The sequence below is a fragment of the Acanthaster planci genome, linkage group LG09, assembly GCF_054643075.1.
Source record: "Acanthaster planci isolate LZ-2023a linkage group LG09, COTS_SCS, whole genome shotgun sequence".
Lineage (NCBI taxonomy): Eukaryota > Metazoa > Echinodermata > Asteroidea > Valvatida > Acanthasteridae > Acanthaster > Acanthaster planci.
Genome location: NC_141785.1, coordinates 18084090 through 18111130, shown reverse-complemented (window position 1 = coordinate 18111130; position 27041 = coordinate 18084090). Strand labels below are relative to the sequence as shown.

The window sequence follows — 27041 nt, the reverse complement described above, 5'->3', positions numbered from 1 at the left end:
TGTTACGAGTACGGTCTTTTGTTACAAGGCCCAGTTCCCCGATTTTGGAGAACCCGGCTGTGCATATAAAGAATACTTGTCCGAAACCGGGCACCCCGGCGTGATATGGTTAAAAAAACCTCTACAAAGACTTAGACATAGCATACCGGTAGCTTTGCTGTTGAAAAAGTTTTGTGTCAGAGTAGTTTGGAGGTATTTTACTGGAAATTAACACAGTTTCTTAATATCGATTTTAGTTCCTTCCAAAGGCATCTGATACATACAATTATATGTACGTTCTATGATGAATTAATTTATATTTAGCTTGTATTTTCTGATATGCGATGTTAGTCAGCTGAGAAGATAGCAGTTTTGAAGTTGAAATGATTTGTGGACTTAATTGCCCCTGACAGCATAGCAGATATCATTCACTTTCTTTTTATTCCTTGGTTAGGTGCCATTCAAATTTCGCTACCCTTTCTTCTGGGAGATGAACTGGTATGCCCTGGAGCGTTACGTTCATACCCTGACGGGCAAATCATTTCTTGCAAAGCCCAAGGCAGAACAGTCCATGGTTCCTCCTGTCCCGGACAACTCAGATGAAGGAACAAATGATTCGATGGATGTGGAGAGTGAAGTAAAGGCCGAGGATACGGCAGAGGACATGGAGGTGGATAAGAAATTCCAGATCAAAAAGGAGCAGAGCGACGACGATGCATACTCGGATGTGGGTGGCAAGGACAGTGAGATTGCATCCTTGACGGAGGAGACGGGAGATTTGGATGTTGCCTCCCCGGCTGACACAGACAAAACGGAGGAGATGGACTTAGAGAAGATTGAGAGAACTGAGCCCGAGAACATTGAGGATCAAAATGACGGCAGGCAGAGCATGTGCAAAGTATCAGTGGATATCCACCAAAGCGGTGGCAGCAGTGGGATGCTGACCAATGGGGACCACCATCCAGTCGCAAAGAGCTCTTCCAAGAACCGCGCCTCTAGCATGAACGGTCTGAAAATAAAATCTGAACCTCCAGACAGGGACCTCCCTGATGAAAACCAGAGTGAAGCAGATGGATCGGAACACTCGTTTAAGCCAACAGTGAAGACAGAGTCAGAACAGCCTGAATTTAAAGTAGAGCCTGACGAAGAGGAAGGCACATCAACTGAGAGGCCAATGCGACCGCACGTCAGCTTGTGCCGGCATGAGTTGATAGGTCTGAGAGTTCTACATCATCAGTTGGAGAATCTGCCTTCCAACAAGAGGAGTGTTCCAGAGCTCATCACAGACCCTGACTCTCTGCTACAGCATGCAAAGGTAAATGTCCCTGAAGGGATCTTGGAAACATCACCGAGTGGTCCTGGAAAACCTGGAATGAACAGCACTGAGAACATGCACCTGCACCGAGAAAGATCTTTAATGCTGACTGTATGAACCCTCTTATTTTCCATTTCTAGGAGATGCTAGCTGAACATCTGGATGACTCCCAGCCGCTGGCTGTCACAGGAGAGGCAGTCCTGAAATGCCCAAAGTCTGTCCAAGCCAGAGTACATGTAAGTTTCAATCCTGGAGGATTTGGAGGAGTTTACAGGATTGATTAAGATGGAGTTTAGTCGCTACTGTTCAACTTGAGGCCAAGTGCCTCTTGAAAATGTTAGTATAGTTGATTCTTGGTATTACGAGCTCGAGTAAGACGAGACTCCAGGTTAAATGATCATATTTTGCCAGTCTCAACTGAATTGTGCACATTCCTATGAGGGCAAAAATGCATAAAGGAGCTCGGTTGTTCCAAGATTTTGGTTAAGATGAGCATTTTTAGCGCACCGGCAGAGTGCTAATCTATTGTTAGTTATCTATCTATTGTTGTCTATTTAGCACAAGTGATTTTTGAAGGCGACTTGTCAATCCGCCAGACCATTCAATTTTGTAAGGTGCTTCTGTAATTTATTCGTTAATAGTAGTACAGTGCTGTTCTTTTCCCTCACAAAATCAAACTGTTTGTGTCCGGTGCCGCAAGAGAGATGATCAGTTGGCATTTGCAGTTCCTGTACTCAACATAGAAATTCTTTGTGGTAGCTCTCTGCTGCCTGATCACAAGCGAGTGCTCCCAAAAGCGCTACAATACTTAGGACAGTGGTGAACGAAAGAAATCTTTTGTTTGATTCCCCCACCCCCAAAACTCCCCCAAGACCAAGGAAACTAATAAAAATTGTGTTCTGTAACCAAGCACCTGGCCCCCAAAATTGCCCACCTCTGTAAAAAAAATCATTACCCGCTCCCCACCGTAACATGAAAATATCACCCATCCAATTTTAAAATTTCTGTAAATTCTCAATTTAAGAAAATCATGACTAAACCATGGCTTTCAGTCCAAAAATGTTTAAGAAAATAACGTCCACAAATTTTGACGAAAAAAGTGCATCCCTCGCTAATAATTTCTCACCAAACCCACACACCTTTCCAAAACAAAATACGATATTCGCCCTCTGCTGTCCACACCACCAATAGCTGGTTTCCTCCCATTTTTATGTGCAACAAGCGCAGCTCTGGTATTGGTTACCAACTCACATGTTAATGTACTTACACTGCGTGCTTGCATGTGGATCTCATCACGGCGTCCGGGGCCAAGGATGTTTGATACAGAATCACTCAAAAGCAACATGACTGGTTGAAAGTCCGTCTATAATTATTCTTTATTACAAAGTCTTTATTCATTATACTGTACATATACATCTCAATTTCTTAAACATACTTTTTTGAAATCAAATTCATAAAATAAACGTACTTGCCTTTAAACAAAAAGTTGTGCATACTTGTACACATGTACGCTTTACCAACGGTCAATTGGTGATACATTTGTCGAGCAGGATGGCAGCTTTTGCGTAAGACGAGGTCCGGATAATACAAGCTAATTTTGGTAGTCCCAAGGCCCTCGTATAAACAAGAGTCACAAAGAATGTGTCATTAGGATTTTGTGGAGTGTTGGATTTCATGGGCTTAAGGAAAGTTTCTGGGGAAAGGCGTGGGGAATTATGTTTATTTTGAGAATGATGGTTACATTTATGTAAAGCCTCTGCAACTCACTCCATCTATAGTGATTGCAAACATGTCTTGATGAGCTTTTGCATCCTGTCAGTGTATCCCCTGTTGGATGTGTCGACTGGCATTAACTTTATTTAAAATAGGAAGGTAAACACTGCTCTTTCCCACCCTAACCCTGCTAGACGCAGCAAAATGCATCAGGTGAAAAAGTCTGACGCACTTTGATGCTCTGGGCAATCAACAGCAGCCAAACAAACTGGCCATGTGGAGACAACGGGAGCTAGTCACGCTGAACAATGCCACTGTTGGATCTTGTGGTAAAAATCACCACAGACTCCAAGGCTGTCTTGCTTTGGGGAGAGTTGACCTGTTGGATCTTGTTACACTGGGCAGGCAAGCCACTTTGATAAATGATGCAGACTGCATGTGTCTGGCAGGGTTTCTATCCAAAGTGCCCGTGAAGGTTAGGGTTAAACACACGTTGGTACGGTATTGCTTCCAACACCTTCCAGTTCTGTGACTTGGGTTTGAATCCCGTCCAGGCCAACATGTGAACTTTGTTTTCACTCCTTACCCAATTCCAAGGGTTTTACCTGGGAAATTCGCTACGTCTTTTCCTCCCACCTCTAAAACTAAGCTCTGAGTGATTTCTTCCCTGCACAGATTTCTTCAGGCCTGCAAGCTACATGCCACAGGCACTTTTGAGGAGTCCTTGATCTCATCATCAGTGATAACAATCTCACTAAGCTTTGCACTGTTGTTCCTGTCACAGAAAACCCCGAAGCACAAGCTGTCCTGCGGCATGCGACCCGTCTCCAAGCGCCTGTCTAACGGGATCCGGCGCCGCCGGACGCGCTGCCGCAAATGCGAGAACTGCCTGAGCCAGGACTGCCGGAACTGCCACTTCTGCAGGGACATGAAGAAGTATGGGGGGCCCGGGCGGATGAAGCAGTCCTGCGTGGCCAGACAGTGCCTCTATGTGAGTGCTAGACCCGTGTCTGAAATGACTCGGCTACAGCTTCAGCAGTGCGTGCATCTATGGGAAGCCACTTGCAAGCGGCTACACCCATCACCCGCAGCTTGATGTCTTATAAAACTTGAATTACTTCATACTTTGTGATTTCCATTTTTGTGCTATTTGTGTCTTCTTTTATATATGACTCTTGAATGAGGAAAAATTACTCACATTGAACAGACGATGTTCGCTGAGCGAAGCGTAATTCTTTGCTTCTAAGGCGAGCTGAGAGCGTCTCAGAATTCAGACTGTGTTTGTTTGAACTGGAATGCTCCTTTTGAGTGAAAACAGTGAGTTTTCTTTTGAAATTTGCTGTTTGCTTGTCCTTATATGAAAGTATTGTCCTTAGGTGATGCTTGTAAAGGCATTCACCACCGTTTCCGTCTGGGAACATTTCGTTCGTTTGTTCCCAAGCTGTTTCCAATATGGGGGGGGGGTATTTCCTGAATAAAACAAATCGTTTTCTGCGTCTTCAGTGGAAGACCACTACACTAAATGTGCCCATTTCTTCTTGCAGCCAATGTTGCCCCATAATGCCGTGTGTGCCATCTGCACCCGAGAGGAGCGGCTGGGGTCGTCGGGGGTCAAAGGGGACTCGGAGGTTAGCTCCCTCATGGAGTGCCACCAGTGCTATGAGATTGTGCACCCCGACTGCCTTGCCAAGCAGTTGATGTCGGAGTACGAGGGCGTGATCAATGAAGACCTGGCCAACAGCTGGCAGTGCCCCAAATGTGTGGCCAAGAAAGAGACCCAGGTAGGCGGATGCGTTTGATCATCGGCTTTGGCTGTTGAGTGTTAGGTGCACGTGGCCGGTAGCCATAGCCATAGCCATAGACAGACACACCTGATTCAGACAAGATTTCATGATTCTTTGTGGGAACTGCTGATCATGCTGTATACCCCACTTAATCACAAGAGTCATGGTTGACGTTTTGCTTAAAAGTGTATTATAGTATGTAGATTGTATGCTTTCAGCGGAATGTACACAAATTCGTAGTATTCTTTTTCACTTAGGAGGAATATGGCAGAGGGTTTGATATAATAGAAATGTATTAGAGTTCCAATCAGTAGCAGTCATGCCATACATTTGTACGTCCTACACACCAAGATCATAGTTGACCCATAGATGCCTAACAATGTATATTCAGAAGGCTCCCCAGCAATGTTAAAGGTATTTGCGCAAGCCATTCATAAGAACCGTGGGCTAGGACTACATCTGCCATTCCTGAATGTACAGTGACCCTGTGCTCAAGTTGGTTTGTAGCTACCCCATTGTTGTCTTGTGCCCCAGTGTTGGGGTTGGAATATGCATTCAAGTGTACTGCTGCATCCCAGGGATCAGACTAGTTTTGTCAAGAGGGGCCGTTTGACTTGCATCAGTATGAGAAGGGAAAACCCAGCATGTAAACTTTCAGGATATTTTACGGGCAAATTTGATTGAAGAAACGTGTGTGTGATTTAATGCTAAAAAGGTGGACCCACTTTTGACCAGACTGAGTTTTGTAAATCACAATTTCTGTTCCTTTTTTTTTTCAGGGTGAAGATAATGAAGAGTCAAATCAGAATGAGAAACCAGTAAAAAGGAAGAACGTAAGTGGTCATAACTGTCATTTATTTTGTCCAGGGAAAAGTGTCCACATAACAGCCCGTGCCAAGAATTTTACGTACAAAGCTATTTGGAAAATCCTGAAATTTCATTTGTACAGTTTTGAGGCCTACATCATGAAATGTAGGCAGCAGCAACTTCAAAAACATATCTGTCCTCTACTCTGACAAACATCCAGCCCTCTCTTCTGACTGAGCATACAGTTGACCCCAAATGGCACATGCGTTATTGATTGCATGTTTGCTGTGGCCAGATGGAAGATCAGAGCAGAGTAACTTTGGGATGGGATAACTAAGGTTATCAGGTGCACAGCACTGACGGTGGTTGAAACCTCACTCTACTCGACTTGACTTTCTACACACAAGAACAAGTTCTGACTCAAATAGGGAAGTCAGGAACAGGGATTTCTTTTGACGTGTGTTTTGGCAGTAGTTTTCGCCCACCCCTTGTCCAGTGTAAATGTCCTGTAGTGAGTTTTAATGTAATGGTATCTTAATATTAAACCAACCAGATTTGGTGTTCCTTTGACAGGAGGAGCCTAATGTTGAAGATAAGCCCCTTGAGAAACCAAAGAGGGTAGGTATTCAGGAATCGAGATGAACAGAAATTCATTGGAAAGATCTTTGTAGAATTTTTTTAAAAGGATTTTGACCCCAAAGTGGTGGATTATTAGAGGTTAAATCATTCAAGTTTTTCTACGTTTTTGTACTTTGTACAACAAATCCAAATGTGAGATTCACACAGTCAGATCCATTTTAGAGAGAGTCCACGCCTTATTAGCCATTGTAAATCCTTCAAAATCACAGCGTTTCTTTCTTTGTCTTGCTGGATGTTTTTGCATGTCTTTTCATCCTGCCGGTCATACCTCTGAATTGCAATAAGCCTTTTGCGAGTTAAATTGGAATAAAATCTGGTGCACTGAGTTATCTGACTGCACATAAACATTACAATTGAATTTCCCCAGACTAAATATACTGTTGTTATACCTCGTGATTCGGGGCACGCTTTTGCTTCGCAACCACCATCTCTGGAATCGACTGGTTCCTTTGTGCCCTTCTTATCCATTGAGAACAGTGTATTGATGCAAGGCGTCTCTTATGCAACTAAGGAAAAGCTTGCCCCGAATCACGAGGTATAGCAACAGTGGTTTTAGTAAGGAGAATTCAAGTTAATTGTTATGTTCACGTGAATTTAAAGAACTCAGCCTACCAGATTTGGGTCAAAGTTAATTCGCAAAAGGCTTATTGACCTATCGCTGTTTGCGAGTTAGCCGCACCTCCAAGACAACTCTTGGGAAGTTTATATGCTGAGTTTTGTTTGTCTTGGCTTTTGTGCATCTTGTGTCTATTTTGTATACCACGTAATTAAACCACAAACTACGTCAATGTAATTCTACTGAGATAGGTCAGTTGCTGGTGTGTGGGAAAAAAAAAATGGATTTTGATTTCCAAAATCGATTGCAGGTTTAAATCTTGAAGGTTAACAATATTTTTAAGCTTCAGTTATCACATTTCTACTTTATTACTATGCAGAACTGGCTCTCTAAACAAATTTCTTATTCATATTATATTGTAACTCATTTAAAAAATTGTCTATCTCTCCTAGGGTCGGCCACCGCTGCACAGGGCAGAGGTCAAGTCGAGCAGTCGGGTAAGGCCAAGGCTGAAAAGCCGACCCACACCAAACAAATACCTCAGATAGGCCGGAGTTTGAAAGCTGGCAACAAGCAGACTTGTCAAGCAGCATACTGTAATGTAGTCCATGTCTCAAAACTGAGACATCCTGGCAGTCTTCCGAACGTGGGCTCAAGGCCATTTATGTCCCTGAGCAAGATATTTAAGTTACATCAAATGAAGGGAGAGTCTCCAAATTCAAACCGCTCTCCATTCGGAATGGAGCGTATTCTCTATATGAACATGTTGGGAATGGTCTCTCTCTTACACAGTATGGTCACAAATGACCAAAGGCTTCCCATTAACAACACATGAGTACAATTTTACCGAGTTGCAAGGCTTAGCAGATTTGGTGTTAAAAGTAAAACTCAGCTGGTAGTCGGTGACAAGCCACTGTACACTACATGGCATCCTGGCTGGTAACCTATTCTTGCTTACCAAACCTTTCTTGGGCTTAGCAAAGCCCTATGCTGAAGGGCTTGTCCAAGTTTACTTGGCTGTGGCTCAAAAATACATGACTTTATGTAAAGTGGCTTCAACGCACTGTCTCAGACTCATGTGTAATTTCAAGCCATAGCCAAGTAATTTGGACGTCGTCTTTCAGTCAAGCCGTTCCCAATCACAGCAGGTTGTAATGTCTACAAAACTTGTTCAAGTGTTCTTGGTTTGGGACCCTCCCTCACTCTGTGAGCAAAGTCATTTCAAAGTTGATTACAGCCAGTGGTCTCTTTGTGCCCCTAGGCATTGGTCATTTTTTTTTTTGTAAAGCACGCCCTCTATATAGCACACACCACTTTGGAAAGCGGTGGCTTATTGGTACGCAGATTTTATGATGCATTAGCTCCTTTGGAAGGATTTGTAGTAAAACTGAAATCAATTTTCTGAGGAACTGTTAAATTTGAAATAGGCCATGAGGTACTTTTGGGCCATCAGAAACTCCCGTTCATGCTTAGAGAAACTTCTTGAACAGAAGTGAAGTTTTTGGAAGTATAATGTTTTTCTTACTCTGCTGTTGAAGAAAAGTTGACAATGATACTGTTAATTCTGGACTATGTGCTTGCCAATTTGTCTGTTGACAGGTGAACAAGGAAAGTTTGAGGACCTTTTCCAGTTTGGCAAAGTCACAGTAATTGGCACACGAAAGAAATACAAAAACAGTTCTGCCCAATTTTACAAGAAACCAACAGATTGTGTAAGCACAGTGGGAATTACTGAAGTTGGGTGAGGAAATTTGAGCGAAGCAGGAATTTGGAGTTGAACTGGTTGAACGACTTGTGTGCAAGGCAGCCTTTTTCCATTGTCTGTGTGCCTGCCCACTTGGGGGCGCTTTCCTCTTATATTGGAGATATACACTGAAGTTCATATTCTTGATTTTTTTTTTCAAATTGTGTCAAAATATTCTGTCATGTTAATTTTTAATCCACAACTTCTAAACGGAAGTGTCCGTGCCCTGAAAACATAAATGCAGCTCTTAAAATATATTCACCTCCATCTGTGTTCCCATTAAGAGCGCCATCTTAGGGTACAATGTATATTGCTTCATGACTGAGTCTTGCGAAATTGACAGATGGTCATCCATATGCTAAATACTTTACTGGTGTGTTTACCCAAAGAGGACTCCGTTGTACAGAGTTGTAAATATTTTCCTACTGTCAAGGCCATTTTGTAATGTTTGATTTGGTGTTTCAGAACTAGAGATGGTTGGAATGTTTGTATAAATTGGTAGAATGATGGCTCTGCTGGGTTGCATTTTTTGAATGTTGAAAAAGTTCGGAGTTGGAATCAGGACCAGTATTATTCGTAGTTCCGTATTCCAGTAATTACTTTTACTAAGGAATGACATTCTTTGGTTCCTTGGTGGTGGCTATTTGGATTGCACTGGAAAAGTTCAGGAGTTCATGTTCTGTGGATTACTGCTTAGTATATCTCTCCTTTGTTGACATGGGACGTAAAGGTTCGAACAGTGATCAATGTGAACTGTGGGACCAGTCTTTTTCACTTAGTTTGTAAACGATAAGTGATAGATAACCAGTGAAGCTTACCTTAACCTCATCCAGGTCTGTGGTGATGCTAAATCTCTGAGCATATAGTAGGCATTGCTGCCAGCGATATCCCTAAAACTATCAAAATCCTCTATTGCGCCAAAAGTATTGGCACTTTCTTTATACTGAAGGCCCATGAAAAGTGCCTGACGTGCGCCTTCATCAAACCTGGTGAATTTTGACGGATCTTGGAAGTGGTTGCGTGAGCTTTAAAGCCTGTTTTATACTTTTATGGCAGGAATTTTCCACAAACTAAACATTGTGTCATCAGTAATGTAACAATTTTCTAAACCTCATCGTTGTCGTGGTTGATGTTTCCAAAGCTGCTAATCGAAAGCCGATACCAAGCCAGGGTCATGACTGTGACTTAGCCAGGATACAAAGGATATTTTAATAAACTGGTCCCATTCATTTTCTTCCTCTCTCTTCCACTAAACAGCCACACCACTTTGAAAAGGTTAACCCTAGGAACTAAATGTAGGGGAATTATGTCCATAAATTGAAGTCAGTGATGGTGTAGATGTGGTAGCTCATTAATATTTATGAGGAGTAGGTCTTTGATTGGTTGATATCCAAAGCAACTGGGAACACAGTTTAATTGCTGTTATGTATCAATGGTCTTTGCTGGGCAAGTGAAACTTACAGAGGATTAGAACAACAAAATTCCCTGCAACGCAGTAGCTTAAAGTGCAGTGCATTTATTTGTGTAAATGAGGTGCCTAGTGGAAACAACTGTAATCTTAAACATGGCTTTTATAGAAATTAAGGAGTCCCTCCAGCTGGCAGGAAAACTTCAGTACAAGAACCAGAAACTTTGGTTAATTTGTCATAGCATGTTCTCCAATCCTGTTATTTGGGTCACAAAAGTAAGGAAAACTCTGCTTACCCCTGACAGATTCTTAAAGCTAATTTGAAGTTTATGTTTATGCGTTGTAATGATTAAATATGGGCTGGGTTTTCCCACCTTACAACTCTCAACTGTTGCAAGCAAAAGATCATTTAAGTTAATGAAAATATTCATTTTGAAGCAACTGTGTGTCCACTTGGGCACCACTGAACAAAGTTTGTTAGAGAGCATGACCTAGATGTGTGTACCAAGTTGACAGCAAGTCGTTTTAACTAACCTTGTGTGCAGGTGCGGCTCGACTTTGTCACTGCCGAGGCACACTTTTATCCTGAAAGAGACAATACTTTTGTAAGAGTCATAGGCTGTATGTCATATACACAGCAGATGCATGCCATATGTGACCGGCTCTAGAAAAATGGGTATTAAGTCGCCAGATTCAGGTTATGAGTTGTTGATATGGCTGGATTATGTACATCAAAAGCTACAATTTGATATATGAATGACCCATGTAGTGTGCTGCATTCTGGAGATATATGGACATTTGTATGTCCACATTTTCGGATTCAATAGAAGCACTTTTCAAGAAAAAGCTCAGAAAGTGTAGCACTTGTAAACACAATGCTATGAAGGATTTCTTACTAAATGATCGATTTGTCATCTGTATTCATCAGTATCAATGTTTGTAGTCGCAAATTTTTAAAAAACAAATTTTTTATAGAAGCTATTAAAGGAAAACCACAAAATTACATTTTTGAAGAATTTTTGCCCTCTCCAAATAGAACCAATCATAACATGTTTTGGCATTGCGCGACTTATTACCCTTTTTTGCAGAGCGGGTCACATGTGTATCTCTGGGGGTTGGAATTTTCTTGGGACCCCCCCGAAAATAACCATGCAAAGCTCATGGAGGCCATAAAATTAATGAAAGCATTGTGGTTTTTCTACCAGAGCAAACCTCCATCAAACCAAAACAGCTGCATAATATTGGCCTTGTCGTCATTGACCAATCACAACCAACTGTTATAGGCTGTGATGATGTCATTGGTCCATTCATGTTGTGGAATAGTATGTCCTTGCCCACGTTTCCATTTAAGCAGACAGCTAGTACATGGTAGAATGTATTGAACATATTAAGATACTTTATTGCTCTCTCAATTTCATTCTGGTTTAGAAGAAATTTATCACATTAGGACAGAAATACCCTCTGAACCAATGGATTAAGTTTTGTAAATTTTTCTACCATAACATAGTGTGCTATTGAACTCTCATCAGATAAGCCAATTTGATAAACATGTAGATCTTTAACATTGTTAATTTTTGGATTTTGCTGTGATAAGTTCTCTGACTTTTGTGCAGATTTTTGATATATCATGTTTTCATACAAGCCATCATTTGTCAGTTGATGGTAGGACCTGAATTTCAGCAATAAAGACCTTTTTTGGTTTTAGAAACAAGCAGAAGTGTGTTCCCAGTTGCTTGATTTTTGCCTGGTTATGTTTATGACTTGAAAACTGAAACAATTACGTCTTGCTTCAACAGCTGGGCATGAGCAGAGGGCTTGGTGGGTATGGCAGCACCATGGGCTTCTACAAACCGGGTCTGGGTACCAGACAGCAGCTACTGGCAAAGCAGAAAGTCCGGCAGGCCAGAATGCAGAGTCTTCGTGGAAAGCAGCGACGTTTTAGCCGAGACAACAGGGAGTCCGTCAACCAGAACTCTCCAACGGAGACATCGGTAGCACAAGAGAACACACCAAATGATGGCGACCCCACGGATAAACAGCAGGAGACTGTTTACATGCAGAAAAAAACGCCTACCGTTTTCCCCAAGTTTGTGGTCCGCCCCCTCCCGACCACCCAGCCCCCAGAGTACTTTGCTCTGACAAGCGGGAGCAACCACTGCCTCTCAAGGGGCACCTGGATGAGAGTCTTTCGCACGCTGAGTCAAAGTGACCTGTGTCGTTGCCTGCGCGTCTGTAAGACCTGGAACTGGTGGTGTTATGAATCTTCCCTCTGGCATAGCGTCAGTGTCTCCAAGATGTCTTTGGATAAGTACATCCTGGCAGGAGTCGTGCGTCGACAGCCAGTCTGCCTGGATCTGAGCGGCTCGGACATGACCAAAGTGCAGCTAACCTGGTTAGTGGCTCGCCTGCCCTCCTTGAAGGAGCTCCGCCTGGCCCAGGTGAAGCTCCAGGCCACCGAGGCCCTCTGCTCGGCCAGCTGTCCACAGCTGCGTCTGCTGGACCTCCAGTGGGTCAGCTTGTGCGACGGTCACCTGGCGGCCTTGCTTTCACCGATCAAGGATCACCACCCAGGACTTGTGGACGATCGCAGCAAGCTGCGAAAGCTGCAGGATCTGCAGTTGGCCGGTAGCGACATCACCGATTTGAGCATGGAGGTCTTGGTAGAGCAGACACCATTGCTTGCCAAGCTGGACTTAAGCTACTGCGGGCTGATAACCAGTCAGGGGATTGCTACCTTGCTGTCAGAAGACTCCCCACTGATTAACACTCTCACAGGTAAGATGCAAATGGAGGTGTGGTACCACACCTGAATGTGTTTCAAAATCTTGAATGGTTCAACTCTGGAAAGAGATGGATCCTGGTTATTTGCAATACATATTAAATTTTGGAAAGGTACAATTTGATGGCTTTATGACACAAACTTGGACATGTTTGTAGATAAATTATCACATACATAGCAGTAGTGATTAAACTTCCTTTTTAAATATTGTGGGAAGATTCTCAACTGAATGATTTTTATTGACTTGACGGAATGTGCTTGCTTGGAAATCTTCTTTCTTTTCCAGATCTGAATGTCTCCGGATGCCACAAGCTGTTAGACACCTGTTTAGTTAGCCTATCCCGTTGCAGCAAATTAAAGAGGGTGATTGCGTGCTCCATCCCTAGACTCACCAAGACACAGTGGACAGACTGGGCTGTCAACAACCAGGTCAAGCTTGAACTGTAAAAGGACTGAGGCAAGTCTAGTATTTGAATCCAACGTCAAGACTGTATGTCTGTATTTGAAACCGAGTGCGAGTTTGGAGTCACTTCAAGCTTTTTTTTCCTTTCCTCCCGATGTCCACAAGCAAGTTTTAAAGTAATGGCACCAATGGTCAGTAAATATGAAGTACAGCGGCATTATAAGCTGGAAGAAAAGGATCAGGGTAAAGCAGTGGACGGCATGTATGTAGTTTGTATAGTTGGATGTATTTGTTCTGACTGCTGGTTCTGATGTCAACGCTGATGTCATTTTCTCACCCTCCCCAATGTGCCCCCCCTCCCCAAAAATGGAAAAACCTTTATTTTGATTTTTTTGTGCATGACTCAATCCCACCTGCTGGAGTCAAACATGGGAAAGAACACTGGTGGGGGATTCATTCATCTTGGGGGGGGGGCAGGCTAGGAGAGGCAGAAAAACTCTCATGCTGCTGTCTGGAGTCAGTCTGAATGGCATCTTTAAGATGCAAGACTTCCATCTTCAAAACTCCTTAGGTGGAAATTATAAATCACAGCAACAATCACGGCAAACATTTTTGAAATACACCTGTTTATTGACTAAACGGTTGGTTTTCTTGGCAGAATAATTTCACCTAAGCTTTCACAAAATTGGCTGTTTTAACGGGTATAAAATTAAATTCCTTAGAAGTGCATAGATCTTTAAAAATTTGCAGAGTACGTGTTCATTTTTTCAATCAAGTCACTCATTAAATCTGGTTATGAAAGAACTGGTATCAAAATTTATACAAAAAGTCTGGATAGACACAAGAAAAGTGATTACCACAAGATCCTTTTTATGACTAAGTTCTCTCTTCTAATGTTTATTATTTAAAATCACCCCTCTAATCCCTCTTACAAAATATTTTTGACAAACATACCTTCACAGTTTCTTTATAAACACTTTAGAAATCATTTATCCTCAATAGAGATCACAATCTCAAAGGCCAAACTTACGATGGAAATAAAAATCAGATAATTCAATAAAAAGTGCTGCAGAAAAGAGTTTATTAAAACAGGAAGTCGAAATTTGTCTTTGACAAACCTGATTAAGCATGTTATATTTCAGTTCCTCCAATAAGATCTGAGAAAGTACTGTTAAGTTGCTGAAATTCTTTACAGTCTGGAATACCTGGATTGCGTTGTGCATTGCTGATGTACATTCAAAATGAAACACAAAAACCACAACTAGTGCATGTGGAGTGATGCTTTTAAAAATACATATGCAGCAAGGTATGAGACGGAGAGAAACCCCCCCCCCTGCTTTGTGTTGGTCATTGTCTCGCAGGAATCTGGGGAATTCCTTTCAGACATCTGGGGGGGGATGTGTTAAGTAACAATAGTCTGGAATGTGTATAGGGATTGGACATGTTGGGGGGTACCCCTCGGTCTCATTTCTTGCTGGGTATATAAAAATATCTGTAACAAAATGTTAAGTTTACACAATAAAATACCACTGCATAAATTCTATGCTCCAGCCTCTCAGTTTCAATATGCACGACACTGTTAGTTAAAAAAAAGAAAATGTATTGAGGATTAATACAACGCTGATTATTATAACAGGATTGTATTATTTGTGATGAATATTAATGTATTGCATAAGATGCTTCATTATCAAACCATAACTACTGCAAATCTAACAGCTAGTTTCAATGCACGTGCATTTTCAGTGGACTTGTGGCCGTTACAGCCTTGACTTCTCAATGGGGATTTGATGTTTGACCCCAGAGGACATGTAAAACACGTAAGAATTGTTTTCTGTGCCAGTTACACGGGCAATTTCTGTATGCGGTGGTGGATGATATCCAAGCATCACCACACTTGGGTGATTCTCAGCATTTCTAAACACACAGAGAGGCTTAAAGTCCTCCCATGCTTGTTTCATAATTGGTGGTACTACATATTGATTTGTGTTGTGGGGACCAAACAAAATTATGGGGACAAGTTTTTGCCCCAACAACTCGGTCCAGACGTTCCTAACGGTAGAAATTGTCCTCTGAACACAGTGAGGGCTTAATACTAATGGAAGTTGAGTGTGCGTGGAACTCTTAAGCATTTGAGCATCCATGGCTGGGCATTGTAGCAAAATATTGGTCTGTAACAATGTCTCGGAGTGAAAAAGGTGACAATGACAAATCTTGAACAAATAACCACCATCAGCCCATAGGTCAGTATTTGTTCAGTCCAACTTCGTAAAGAACTGTGGTTGTTGCATCTTGTTTAAAAAGTTGGTTTGGATTTTTGAAGATACAAGAAGGTTTACAGCCCATTAAAGTCGGATTTTCTTACCGAAAAAGCTGCAATCTTGCAATTGCGCTTTGACCCAACCAAGCAGGATGTGTATGCAGCAACTGCAGAAATAGAAGGATTCTTAAACAAGTGCACATGTCCTCGGTGTAACAAATAAGGAAAATTGTGTGTGTTTACACGACATCTGGTACCATGTGGTTGAGTAATAATGCTTCAGGTTCACTAAAGTGAATCCCGTTTTTAAAAAATAAAACGAATGTTTTCCTTCTTTACTCTGGGATCAAAAAAGAGAGTTAATTTCTCAAAGTGCATAAATGTCAAATGTGACTCTGCTTTTTTGACTGTATCATTTGCAGTGCAAACGCAGGAATCTTCTTGTGAGTGAATTAAAAAACTAAAACAATGAAAGCGGCAATTTCAATTGTTTGAGATATGTTTGTGTTTTGTAGTTCTTCTGCGCGTGAAAGACTTTCCAGGGTTGGATCCCCTTCTGAGACATGCACGCAGCCTTTCCATGTTTACGCTCACCTCGTGTCTCCCATTACCATCTGGCTCCTTAAACCACCACTGCTCCTGTTTCACCATCGTTACACTTTGGATTCCTCAGCAAGGCTCAGGTAACGCCTCCTCAGGAGATGAGCTGCAGCCTTCGGCTGACGATGCCTGGTGAAAACACCCTTCTTGTTGCCCACTACTCTGGTTACGGCTGTGACAAGGGAATCAAAGACACCAACATAAAGCAGAGGACGAGTCACAAGGAATAAATCCAAACTTTGGTCAGTCTCATGAACACAATCAGAGCAGGGACTTTTAGATAAACAATCAACGTGAAGAGAACATGTTCAATCTGGTGTAAGAACATCTTGGTAACTCCCCCCCCCCTAGTATTGTAGAGTAACAAGGCAAAGCAAGGTGATGGAATTTGTTGACGTCGATGCCAAATGCAAAGCCAGTTTACAAACATCCAAGTTGAAAAAACAAAGCACAAATGATACGCGAACACAATACCACAGCAACATGATAGACAAAAAAGTGCTGCAATTGATGGCCTAACATAAATATCCCCATTTTGAACACTCAACGGAACGACCCAGAACCATTACACATTATGAATTTCATTTAAAGGACCCCTTAACATGGGCGTGGTGAGAATTTTTCCGGGGGGGGGGGAGAGCACTAGCAGCAAACTGATCAACCATTAACTGAAGAACGGGGTCAATTCCGAGGTATTTACAAGCAAATTTCCTCCTCTTTTCATGGGGGAGGGGAACCAGTACCCCCCATGCACCCAGGAGACAGAGGAGAATAAACTACACTCCGAGAGACCTTCAAATGAGCTGTCCGAGGTCTAGGTCTGACTACTGCTACTAGGCAGATCTTGCTTTGCAATTTCATAGTTCTAGCTGCAAAACTATTGACCAATCAATGAATCGCTCTGCGTATCTCACATTGTACTGTCATGAAGTCAGCAAAGTTCCATATCAGCTCCCCAGTCAGGAAGTTATGGCGGAGTATGTCAAAGGTCGCGTGGTACCCAGCCATCATGTCACACTGGTAATCCTCAGTGAACATCTGAGGTGGGTCCTGGAAAAGGGAACGATTACAGACGGAAATGTCAACTAGAAATGATCATCCGGAACCACTGCACGTTGGCAGCTGAACGACTACCTGACTACCCACCATGTGCAGTCCAGGGATGGTGTCGGCACCGTACTCCGACTGGATGATGGTCTTGTTGAACTTGAGGTGCCAGTCCCACAGGCTGGTGTTGGACTGCATCTCGACTAGCTCCAGATGGCCAGAATCACTGTACCAGGAGAAGTAGGTGTTCAGACACAGGACGTCACACCACTGAGCCTGTGAGGTGTGGCAGAGATCAAGGAGTCCATCTCAAAATTCATCCAGGACGTGTGCGAGTATTGTCGTGGGTATTCTGCACAATTTGGTCGCATAGCCCCTTTGCCAGAATTCTCAGAAAGAAATGATCGGTCACTCACCACTTTCTCCCTCTCAACGCTCGTTCCGCCGAGAACAAAGGTGACCAGTCTGGTTGGGTCTAAGCTCCTTGTGAAGTTAATGACAGTCCTGGAAGAAACAGTGAATGTATGAAGGGGTATGGACTGAATGCATCAACTCTTCCTCCCATCCTAATGGCTCCCAGAATAGTGTACTCTGGGCCTTGTATATGGGTAAACCCCAAACTTTTCTATTTTACCAGGGGCAGGTCCACGGGGACCAACAGAGTCAAAACTCCTCCAAAAAAGCACAAACAATATGTCTTTTAACAATTAGATAAAGGTGGCTTTTTTCATTTATTTCAGTTCTCTCTCTTTCAGAAGTGTGTATGAAGCTCCAAAATGTAGCCTTGCTCTGCAGAAAGGTCATGAAATAGTGAAATAATAATTTAGGTGTTCCCTGAAAATTCACTTCTGGACCCGCCACATTCGTTTATGATCTCATAATCCCCCCCCACGTTCAGAACTGCTCTGATCTCTGGCCAGGTGCCACTCACCCAAAGTAATGCGGTGCAGTAGGTAGTGTGGAGTCTGGCTCATTGGCGACTGACCACATGACGACGGAAGGCCTGTTCTTGTCACGCTGGTACATCTCCATCATGACTTCCAGGTGATGAGCCAAGGAGACAGGTCCCATGTTGCTCTCCCTGGAACAGGGAAATTAGGACACTGCAATGTTAGAGACTCAGATGCAGTTCACTGATTAATGATTTTCTCACCTAAGGCCGTGTCCGAAACAGGCTTCCAGAGCTACGGCTAGGTTTATTGTCGCGTGTCTCCACGCATTTCCAATGGAGCGAAGACCTAGACCTAGCTCTAGACAAGAGATTCGGATGCAGCCTAAGATTGTGAAAGTCTCTTTCCGATTACATCACCTCCTACGAGTTGTGAAGTGCATCACAGGGTTTCCCTGTACCTTGTTTTGCTATTTGCTATCCGGACCAGCGCAGTCACATCTTGATTGGTCCACTGGGACATGCATTTCTGTGCACTGAATTAAGAACTGCATTAAACCTAACCCTTCCAGATGCAGCACAGTCCATCGGGGGAAAAAGTCTGATGCACTGGGCAATCAACAGCAGCCCAACAAACTGGCCATGTTGAGACAATGGGAACTAGTTTCACTGAACAATGTCACTGTTGGATCTTGTGGTGACAGGTAAACAGACTTGCAGGCTGTCTTGCCTTGGGGAGAGTTGACCTGTTGGATCTTTGGATCTTTGCATGTGTCTGGAAAGGTAGGCTGGCGGTTAGAGTTAAAATAAAAGATGACAGATTTGCATTAAGTTCCCCTTTTCAACTGAGTAACAATCCTGTGAAATGTTGAGCTTTGTGGAATCTCACAGTTTTATTCCGACCCCTGGGCTCTCGTCAATGACCACGATGCCGTGCTGGTCGCAGAGATCCAGGAATTCCTCAGCATACGGGTAGTGGCTGGTGCGGAGAGAGTTGGCCCCCATCCACTTCATCAAATTAATGTCCTTGATGGTGAGAGGTAAGTCCAGCCCCTTCCCTCGTACCTGACCAATGCATAATATCAATCACTACTCTTGAAACATGCCTCTTGTTGATTTTTCACCCAGTTTGCCTTCAGTGAATTACACAACACTCCCTACAAGAGTCTAAACTAGGGAATGGTTTTGATGGAATTTATTGGAATACGAACCTGCATTCCAAACAGGTAAACTGCAGAAGTGAACATTTTCAAGCCGAAACCAAACCAAAAGTTGGTCTGTTGTTTTACCATGTAAGGCTATGTTGGCATTGCTTGGCTATGACTACTACATGTACTAACACATACATGTACATTTATGAAGTCCACCAGGCAGCGGCTTCATTTATTTCTCATAGCAGTGTGTATTATTTCCAACTGTAGCCAATAATTTAGACATGGTGTCCGCACTCCTGCTTTGCCGTTCAATTTAAAACTTGACTCTAAGTACAGGACTGTTGTATCTGGTCACCCGTGCTTCCCTTTTAGACTGGTTGTGGCAGAATCTGCAAAAGATTCAAGTAATAACCCCTTCCTCCCTAAACAAATAGATCTATGTCTGTGTTTTTGTGGTTAGATATGGGTTACTCAGCATCGCACCAGGTTAATGCACAATCACATACAGTCTAAGGTCGAGTAGTGCGCATGTGCAATTTCTGGTGAATAGTTCCTCACTAGACTCCTTCAGGCATGTAAAGTGTGCAGTTTAGGGCAGTATACATGATATGAACATAGCATAGTTTGAGGTAGAATAGCTGATGTTAGCTCCAGGAAGTTAGCAAATAGCCCTGGGGCAAAGGTGAGGAATCTGGTCTGTCAACCTCCACAACGATTGGGAGCTGACATCGACTATTCAACCGAGATAAACCACGCTATGTTATTTTCACATCTCATCTTTTCATGCCCAGCTAGGGCGATGCTTATGCAAGCGTAACTGTACTCAAGTGACGGTCCCACAATTAGCTTCACAAAGCACATGAAAAGTAAACATGTTTCCCTGTTACTGTTGGCAATAAGTTTTGGTTGAGGATAAATGACCACTGAGACTTACATCATTATCCTCATGCTTGTTGACGCCATGGAAATAAAACGGCTTGTTGTTAATAAACAGCTTCTTATTGTTGACAGACACTGTGCGAAAGCCAACTGGTAACCGGTAGACATCAGAGGTGGCCCCGTTTCGTACACATACCTGTGGAGAACAGTTCGTGTTTGAAAGAGTGAAAGGCATACATGGACTTACTTACTCATTTGGAAAAAATAAAAAGATAAGGAGCCAATCACTAAAAATGACAAAGAATATTATTGGTAGTGATGTCGAACATCCCTTGACATTGGTAGATGGAAAGCTTGATAATTCAAGACCACTCCACAGAGATCTTTAAAACACAACTACACATCTAAGACCATGAATCTTACAGGTCAAAGAAATGGGTCGATAACATCAAGTATGCGCTGAGTGAAGAGAAAAAATATAGAAACATGTTTCGTCTAAGTGTGCAATACGGGTGCTTAACTCCAACCTTACTGATAAGTCAGACGTTGTGAATTGTGAATTCTAGTTGAAATTATCTTGATTTTAAAAAAAATGCTTCAACATTTTGATACTGTTGGTTTTTTTTTATGGCCATAAATTGTTTTGATCACTGTAATACAAGGAATCTCACCGTTTTGAGCAATAAAAATCCACAGATCTGGAACAAATTGGTCTAGTCCCCTGCAGCATGCAAAGGCGATTTCAAACCACTAAACAATTGTTGCCAGTCTGGTTCATAGACTCTGCATGCAAAAATGTCGGCCAAAAATGTAAGAAAGTAAGCTAGAATGGGTGGTTGTTATGTTGCATTCTACCTGCAATGTGTACAGAAAGGCTGAATTGTTGCTCATGGTGTAAGGCCACCATGGCTTGACGTCGCTGACGGTGAAGACCCCAGACAGACTTTTGGAGGAAGCTACGACGCGTCCCCCTTCACTTGGATCTTTCAGTTCAACAGTGGCTGCTGGGGAATGACTGGTTAACCCGCCTACCAAAACGGTGTAGTTCATTATGCCTGCAAGATTTGGAAAATAAAGAGGAAAAAAAACAAGACGTTTGTTCATCTGATCTATTCATAATCTGTCCGTCAAACTCAGGCAGCGACACGTCCCTTAAAAGTAAAAACATTTCAATGATGAAGGCAGAAACTGGGAACTGAGTTTCAAGTTGTCACAAACACAGAGGGGAAATTACACACAGCAATAGACTTGACGATTTCTTTCCAATATATAATGATGTGTATTGTAAAGTAGTTGATTCACCTTTGCCTGATTTGAGATAAGAATAAATAATGCCAAATAAGCAGAGATACGCATTTATGCATGCAATCATAACCCCCCCCACTTCAGACTTGACAACAAAGAGTAAATTTACTGCCATGTTGGGATGTATGTGATAGCTTGTCAGTCTACTCTTACACTGACAATAAACTCACCTGTGGAGCCCTCAAAATCAGTGGTTACAGTGATGTCGCTGATGTGAACCCTTGGGGTGGTGTACAGATGCACCCAGCGATGGATACCAGCGTAGTTGAAGAAATCAAACTGGACGTTTTGGACAAAGTAACCTGGTGGGTAACTAAAGAAAGCAGGACATGTTGAGTAAGCACAGACTTACAGGTCCAAGATATGTCGCAAATCGACAATCTTTAAAGGAACCAGGAATTAGGAATATTTTTTACAAATTTTACTAAAAACCCTTGAAATTGCATCTTTGGGTTTCAATTATCCTGATTTAAAATTTGTTGGGTTTTATGCTAATGCTATTTGCATATCCATGATTCTAAGAAAAATTCATTTCCTGGATTCTTAATCAGTACACACCACAGGATGTATAAGCCCCAAACAATTTTCTGCGATAGTTTCGTAGAGAGTTCATCAACCAATCTTGGCAAGTGTCTCCGCAGCTGCAGGTGACAGGGTGAATCATCACCTTTAACACTCATTTTGCACACACACAAGTCAGCGGAGGTGATTGTGTGAACTGGGACTTAGCCACTACTTTAGGACATTTGAACCTTATTGTCAATTGGAGTATTGAACCTCAATGCCCATTTGGAGTTTAGACCCTCAGTGCCCATTTGGAGTTTCGAACCTCAGTGCCCATTTGGATTATTGAACCTCAATGCCCATTTGGAGTATTGAACCTCAATGCCCATTTGGAGTATTGAACCTCAATGCCCATTTGGAGTATTGAACCTCAATGCCCATTTGGAGTATTGAACCTCAGTGCCCATTTGGAGTATTGAACCTCAATGCCCATTTGGAGTATTGAACCTCAATGCCCATTTGGAGTTTAGACCCTCAGAGCCCATTTGGAGTTTCGAACCTCAGTGCCCATTTAGATTATTGAATCTCAGAGCCCATTTGGAGTTTCGAACCTCAGTGCCCATTTAGATTATTGAATCTCAGTGCCCATTTGGAGTTTTGAACCTCAATGCCCATTTGGATTATGGAACCTCAAAGCCCATTTTGAGTATTGACCCTTTTTGTCAAATTGGATTGTTGAACCCCAACACCAAGTTGGATTATTGAACCTTATTGTCAATTTAGACTATTGAACCTTACCGTCAATTCAGACTACAGGAATTTGGGATCATTTAACCTTTATCTATTTTCAAACTACTGACTTGTCAGAACATTGAACCCCAGACCAATGAACTTTCTGACTAATGAACCCTTGGACTAACAAATCTTTGGAAAACCAGGATGAGATAAAGGCCTCTTACTTTCTTGGATCATTCTTGAACGTCAGGCTTCCTGGGGGTAGCGTTGTTGGGCTCAGCGTGTTGTTGACTGCAACCGTAATCAGATTGGGTGCCATGTATTTCACGCCTTGGGTTATTTCCACTTCAAATGGTAGATGACCACCCTCGTGGGTCATAACCTGAGCTCCATTCAGCCACTGAAAAAGAACCAAAACTGCTTCATTTGAAAACAAAGAAGGCATGACACCATTGTGGGCCATGGGCCACCACAGTTCTTGTTGTTAAGGGTGTTAAAGTGGTTTTTCCCCAAGTTATCATGCACGGTAAGGCTTGTAAGCATACTCTATAAGTGCTCAGATAATGGGAATGGCCATCTTTAAAAATGATCACACTGATTTAGAGGAATAATCAGTTTCAAATAGATCGGACTCTCTCAGCATCCTTCTGTGAGGGTAGCAGTGAACCACTTTAGAGCGCCCAAGAAAGGTGAGACAGTAACCGGTCACAAAATCCACCAGGTTTAACCCACTTCGTGCCGGGGCATTTTTCAACGTTGATGATGCTGGGCCGGCATGACTATCATTTTTTCCGTTTTCAAAATTCTTTCAAAAATTCATCATTCCATTTAACGGTCGTTTATAGCCACACTACTTTAGGCACTACTCTAAGTTGACAGGTGACCTTCATTGACGCCCGAGTATTTCAGCCACAGGCCTGCAGCCTTGTAAACAGAGCCCAGATTGTGCGGTGTTATGCAACTGTCTTTTGTTCTAGAAGCTGGCTCAGTGCACTGCTGACCTCTTTTCAATAGGGGTCAGATTAGCGTGCAGTGGTGCTGTGTGGCTCATCGCTGCGGTGGTGGAGCGCTTTTCTCCCCAGTGGTAATCCGCTTGCTCTCAATGCCCCAAACCCTGGTATACAGTTTCAAAATAACGCTGGATTATCACCACTTTTGAGAGTGAAAAATGCCGGTAATGCCCAGCAGCCTGGTCTTTTGTTCGGAGTACGGTCTTTTGTTACAGGGTCCTGTTTCCTTTGTCCGAGTTTGGAGACCCCGACCACGCATATAAACCATATGGCTCCAATTTCGGAGTCCCCGGCTGGTAGTGGTTAAGAGAATTTTGCAAGATTGAGGGAAGTTGGGCTGAAGCACTACTTCTCTTCATGGGTCTGGATGACATTTGTGAGTAAGATAACAAGGAAGTTTGAAGGGGTTCCTGGCATGGATTACTAGGGAGTTAAGATTGACATACTCCAAATGGGACTCCCATTGAAATTCTCAAATTGCAGAGAAAACTAACAGCACGCCCTTATGTCAAATCCACTCCATATTCAAGATGACCCCAAACTCACCACAACGGTGTTGTAATGAGCGCTGGCAAATCGGAGCACTACCCTAACATCAGGGTTTCTCCATCCAATCGGAGCAAAGAATTCCCGGTCGTACCACACCCATCCGACAAAGTCCCTTAGTGTTCTGTCCTGAGTCACGTCGTTGAAGCTGGAGGGCACAGGCATGTCAATCACAGGCCCTGTCTGTTTGAAAAAAAAAATAAACAAACAAAACATGACAAAACAAAAGGTGTTTCGATATTAACGGCTTTTGAAACTTCTTGCATATCAAGAGAGATGTCAATGGACACTGCATATCCATACCTGCCAACCAAAAGTCAAAAATCCAAACACTCCTTTCAGGAGCTCACAGTAAAACAAGCAGCCATGCGAAGGAAGCTGTTTACATTTACATGTACAAACAAGTTAAGTACATGTATATGTAAAGGTGAGGCTAGAAGCCAGGCACTCCGTGCATAGATGTAAAACTCTCAAATGCATAGAAAACCCATTTACAGCACGGGCATGACGGACATACGTTTTTTCACTACCTTCAAGCATGTGAAAGAACTCTTGTCGGCAAGCTGCCACAATAGTCTTGTAGATAGCGAGTTGAACCATAGATCTTACGGTCCTGAGTTCGATTCCCTCTGAAACTGCTTTTTCCAATGCTGTTTTTCTTCACCAAATATGTTTTCAGTTGAAGGAAAAATGGTGCAGAGTGGGTCCGAGACACAAGAACCTGGTAAGTCATAAGTGTCTGTAAAAAGCACGACGATGAGATACATTGGGTATACGTACATGGGCACTAGATTGGAGCCAGGCAGGCTTATAGCCTCACCCGTATATGTGACAGCAGCCAGTTTGACAGCAAAAAGCACCCTCTTTTTCTGCAAATAGTGCCCTCTTTTGCCATGACATGAATTTTTAAGCCTTTGAAAACTCAAAAATCGGAACGGTTGCGATTAAATGGGAGAAGTTGGGAGGTTTGCACACCAGGTGGTACTGTTCAAAAAAAAAAATGACAAGACAAGGGAGGTGGCCGTGATTGGCAGTCTAAAACACTGTGTAAGTGTTACAAAATAGGGACTCATTGATCTAACGACTGAACATAAGCTAATGATCAGTTCATGCGTATAACAGCCAACAGCAACCTGTCCATGAAATTGAGACTCCAAACTGTACCTCTGACAGATGCTGTAAATACCACTTTGCGCTGAAGCCTTCATTCCTCGATGGGGAGTCATCGGCACGGAACTTCCAGAGTCCGTTGAGTTCTTTGATCTCGCGGGTCTCCGATTCTCTTGGGTAGAGCATCGGCTTTGGGGGGATTCTGATCTGTGGTAGCTGGCTGTTCAGGAAGACACTGTTGTCTGTTATCATGGCCGAAGTCATCAACACAAAATAAGATCCCAAGACAGCTGCTTTGAAAGTCCACATGGTGGCTAGTTTACTGCAACTAAAAACAAATTCTGAAATTAAATTTTTTCACCCAAGACAACAATAATGACAGTTTAAACACAACTCATACGAGTCTTGCATTTTAAGAAGGTTTTAAAAGTATTTCACTGTATGTGCAAACTACAAAATACTCTACGATCTGATGTCATAGCTGGGCCCATCACAGGTTCTTCATAAGCCATCTTATCTTATAAACTGTGACAAAACCATTCTTCTGCCACTAGTAATCCTATTACTTATGACTGGTTTTGTGAAGGGACTTGTCATGGACTTGACTACAATGAAGTATTTGATTTTCAATATGAGCAGAATATGTAAAGATTACTCCTTGAATTATGGGGTGTCGACAGGACACCACTATTAACAGGGAGATATAAATGTAGTAGGCTTGGGTAACTAGCCTTAACAGTAATCGTACTAGGAAAGTAGCAAATTTCCCAGTGTTGAGAGCATTGGGGCTGAAGTAAAACATATAAGATATAGTACAGTCCCCAAAGTGGCGCACTTCGACATTTACTTATCTTTCCTCCCACAGCGTTGCCAAACCTCTTTTTTAAAAACTGAAAAACTCATTTCGTTAAAAGTGGTACTATTGCCTTCATGATACCTGGTGTTGAACATTTGTGAACAAGTTCAGTGTCATGAAATTTATTCTGAAATTCAAACTGTTGGCGTCCGGAAATTGGGTTCAAATTCAGCTACGTGCTCCGTAACATGGCGCACTTGAAAAGAATCTCCGAAGATCCCACATAAACATTTACAGAATCCTTTGAATGTGAGAGATTCAAATACCCATCCACTAGTTTGTCAGAAAGTTCTTTTCCTATTTTGGGGCACATTTTAAAACAGTTTATTCCGCACGTTGGAAAACAATAAGATAATTGGGCGAAAATAAAATTTGATCTGAAATTTGTAGCACCTAAATTGAGATTTATGAATCAAAATATTACGAGGTTGATGACACTTCACTTAGGCCTACTGTGTAATTTGAGCTAGAAATGATTTTTGTTAAAACACAAGAAACAAAAAATGAAATTGTGCCACATAAGGGGTAACACCAATGCACCGCGTGGCCAAGTTAGGATACATCAACAATAGAGATTGAATATCAGAACCATGATGATGATACAGATATGACAGAAGGTGGAACAGAGTTTGCACAGCTCACAGTAGGCCTTATAAGCCCCTAGGGACTATTGAAATCCTGCATAACCTTGTTGGGTTCAGCATGGTTAGGGTTAAACTATTGAGCTAAGGGTAAGACATAGGCCTGTATTACTAGACGGTCATAACAAACTAGACTAGTCCTGAAAGTGACGACTGTTGTGTTTACAACCCATCAATGACTTCATACTCAGTGATGTCAGTCAACAACGGGCGTAACCTGACTGGAAACACCTGCGTTGGCAACCACGAACGTAGAACAGGCGAAATGGGTCTTGGGAACCGGCCTTTAATCTCCGAATCTCTCTCCCCGTGATATGTCAACACCACACGCCCCCCTCCTCGTAGAGCGGAACATACGGAACTTGTACATGTATTGCAAAC

At 42.5% G+C, this 27041-nt stretch overlaps 2 protein-coding genes across 4 annotated transcripts in view; one reads left to right on the top strand and one right to left on the bottom strand.

Moving 5' to 3' along the window:
• Positions 1-15858, top strand: part of LOC110976555 (lysine-specific demethylase 2A-like) — a 22705-nt gene extending 6847 nt beyond the window's left edge. Inside the window, exons 10-19 of one of the 2 annotated variants that reach the window (XM_087140690.1) lie at positions 434-1294; positions 1435-1530; positions 3792-3998; positions 4552-4788; positions 5571-5624; positions 6172-6216; positions 7246-7290; positions 11742-12720; positions 13011-13181; positions 14871-15858. In XM_087140690.1, the coding sequence (XP_086996816.1) occupies positions 434-1294; positions 1435-1530; positions 3792-3998; positions 4552-4788; positions 5571-5624; positions 6172-6216; positions 7246-7290; positions 11742-12720; positions 13011-13171 (2685 nt within the window). In that variant the 3' untranslated portion in view covers positions 13172-13181; positions 14871-15858. Of the gene's footprint in view, positions 1-433; positions 1295-1434; positions 1531-3791; positions 3999-4551; positions 4789-5570; positions 5625-6171; positions 6217-7245; positions 7291-11741; positions 12721-13010 lie in introns of both variants that reach the window. The other variant, XM_022229924.2, reaches the window with a different exon arrangement.
• On the bottom strand, positions 13737-27041 carry gusb (glucuronidase beta). 2 transcript variants are annotated; one of them, XM_022229964.2, is made up of 13 exons: positions 26848-27041; positions 25218-25491; positions 24054-24236; positions 22722-22897; positions 21429-21571; positions 20809-21008; positions 20009-20149; positions 18810-18985; positions 17963-18112; positions 17448-17535; positions 17131-17307; positions 16899-17034; positions 13737-16156 (listed from the first exon to the last, which is right to left on the bottom strand). In XM_022229964.2, exons 2-13 carry the CDS (start codon positions 25470-25472, stop codon positions 16038-16040), a joined length of 1944 nt encoding a protein of 647 aa, XP_022085656.2. In that variant the 5' UTR covers positions 25473-25491; positions 26848-27041; the 3' UTR covers positions 13737-16037. The 2 variants fall into 2 exon arrangements, with proteins under 2 accessions (XP_022085656.2, XP_022085659.2); XM_022229967.2 differs by lacking the exon at positions 26848-27041 and having other exon boundaries at positions 25240-25322.

Excerpts from the sequence above, each read along its gene's own strand:
- gusb (XM_022229964.2), bottom strand. The coding sequence starts at position 25,472 with ATGTGGACTTTCAAAGCAGCTGTCTTGGGATCTTATTTTGTGTTGATG. Across the intron at positions 21,572-22,721 it reads TTCAAGAATGATCCAAGAAA|TTACCCACCAGGTTACTTTG; the intron begins GTAAGAGGCCTT and ends TGCTTTCTTTAG. Across the intron at positions 18,986-20,008 it reads ACAAGCATGAGGATAATGAT|GTACGAGGGAAGGGGCTGGA; the intron begins GTAAGTCTCAGT and ends TGCATTGGTCAG.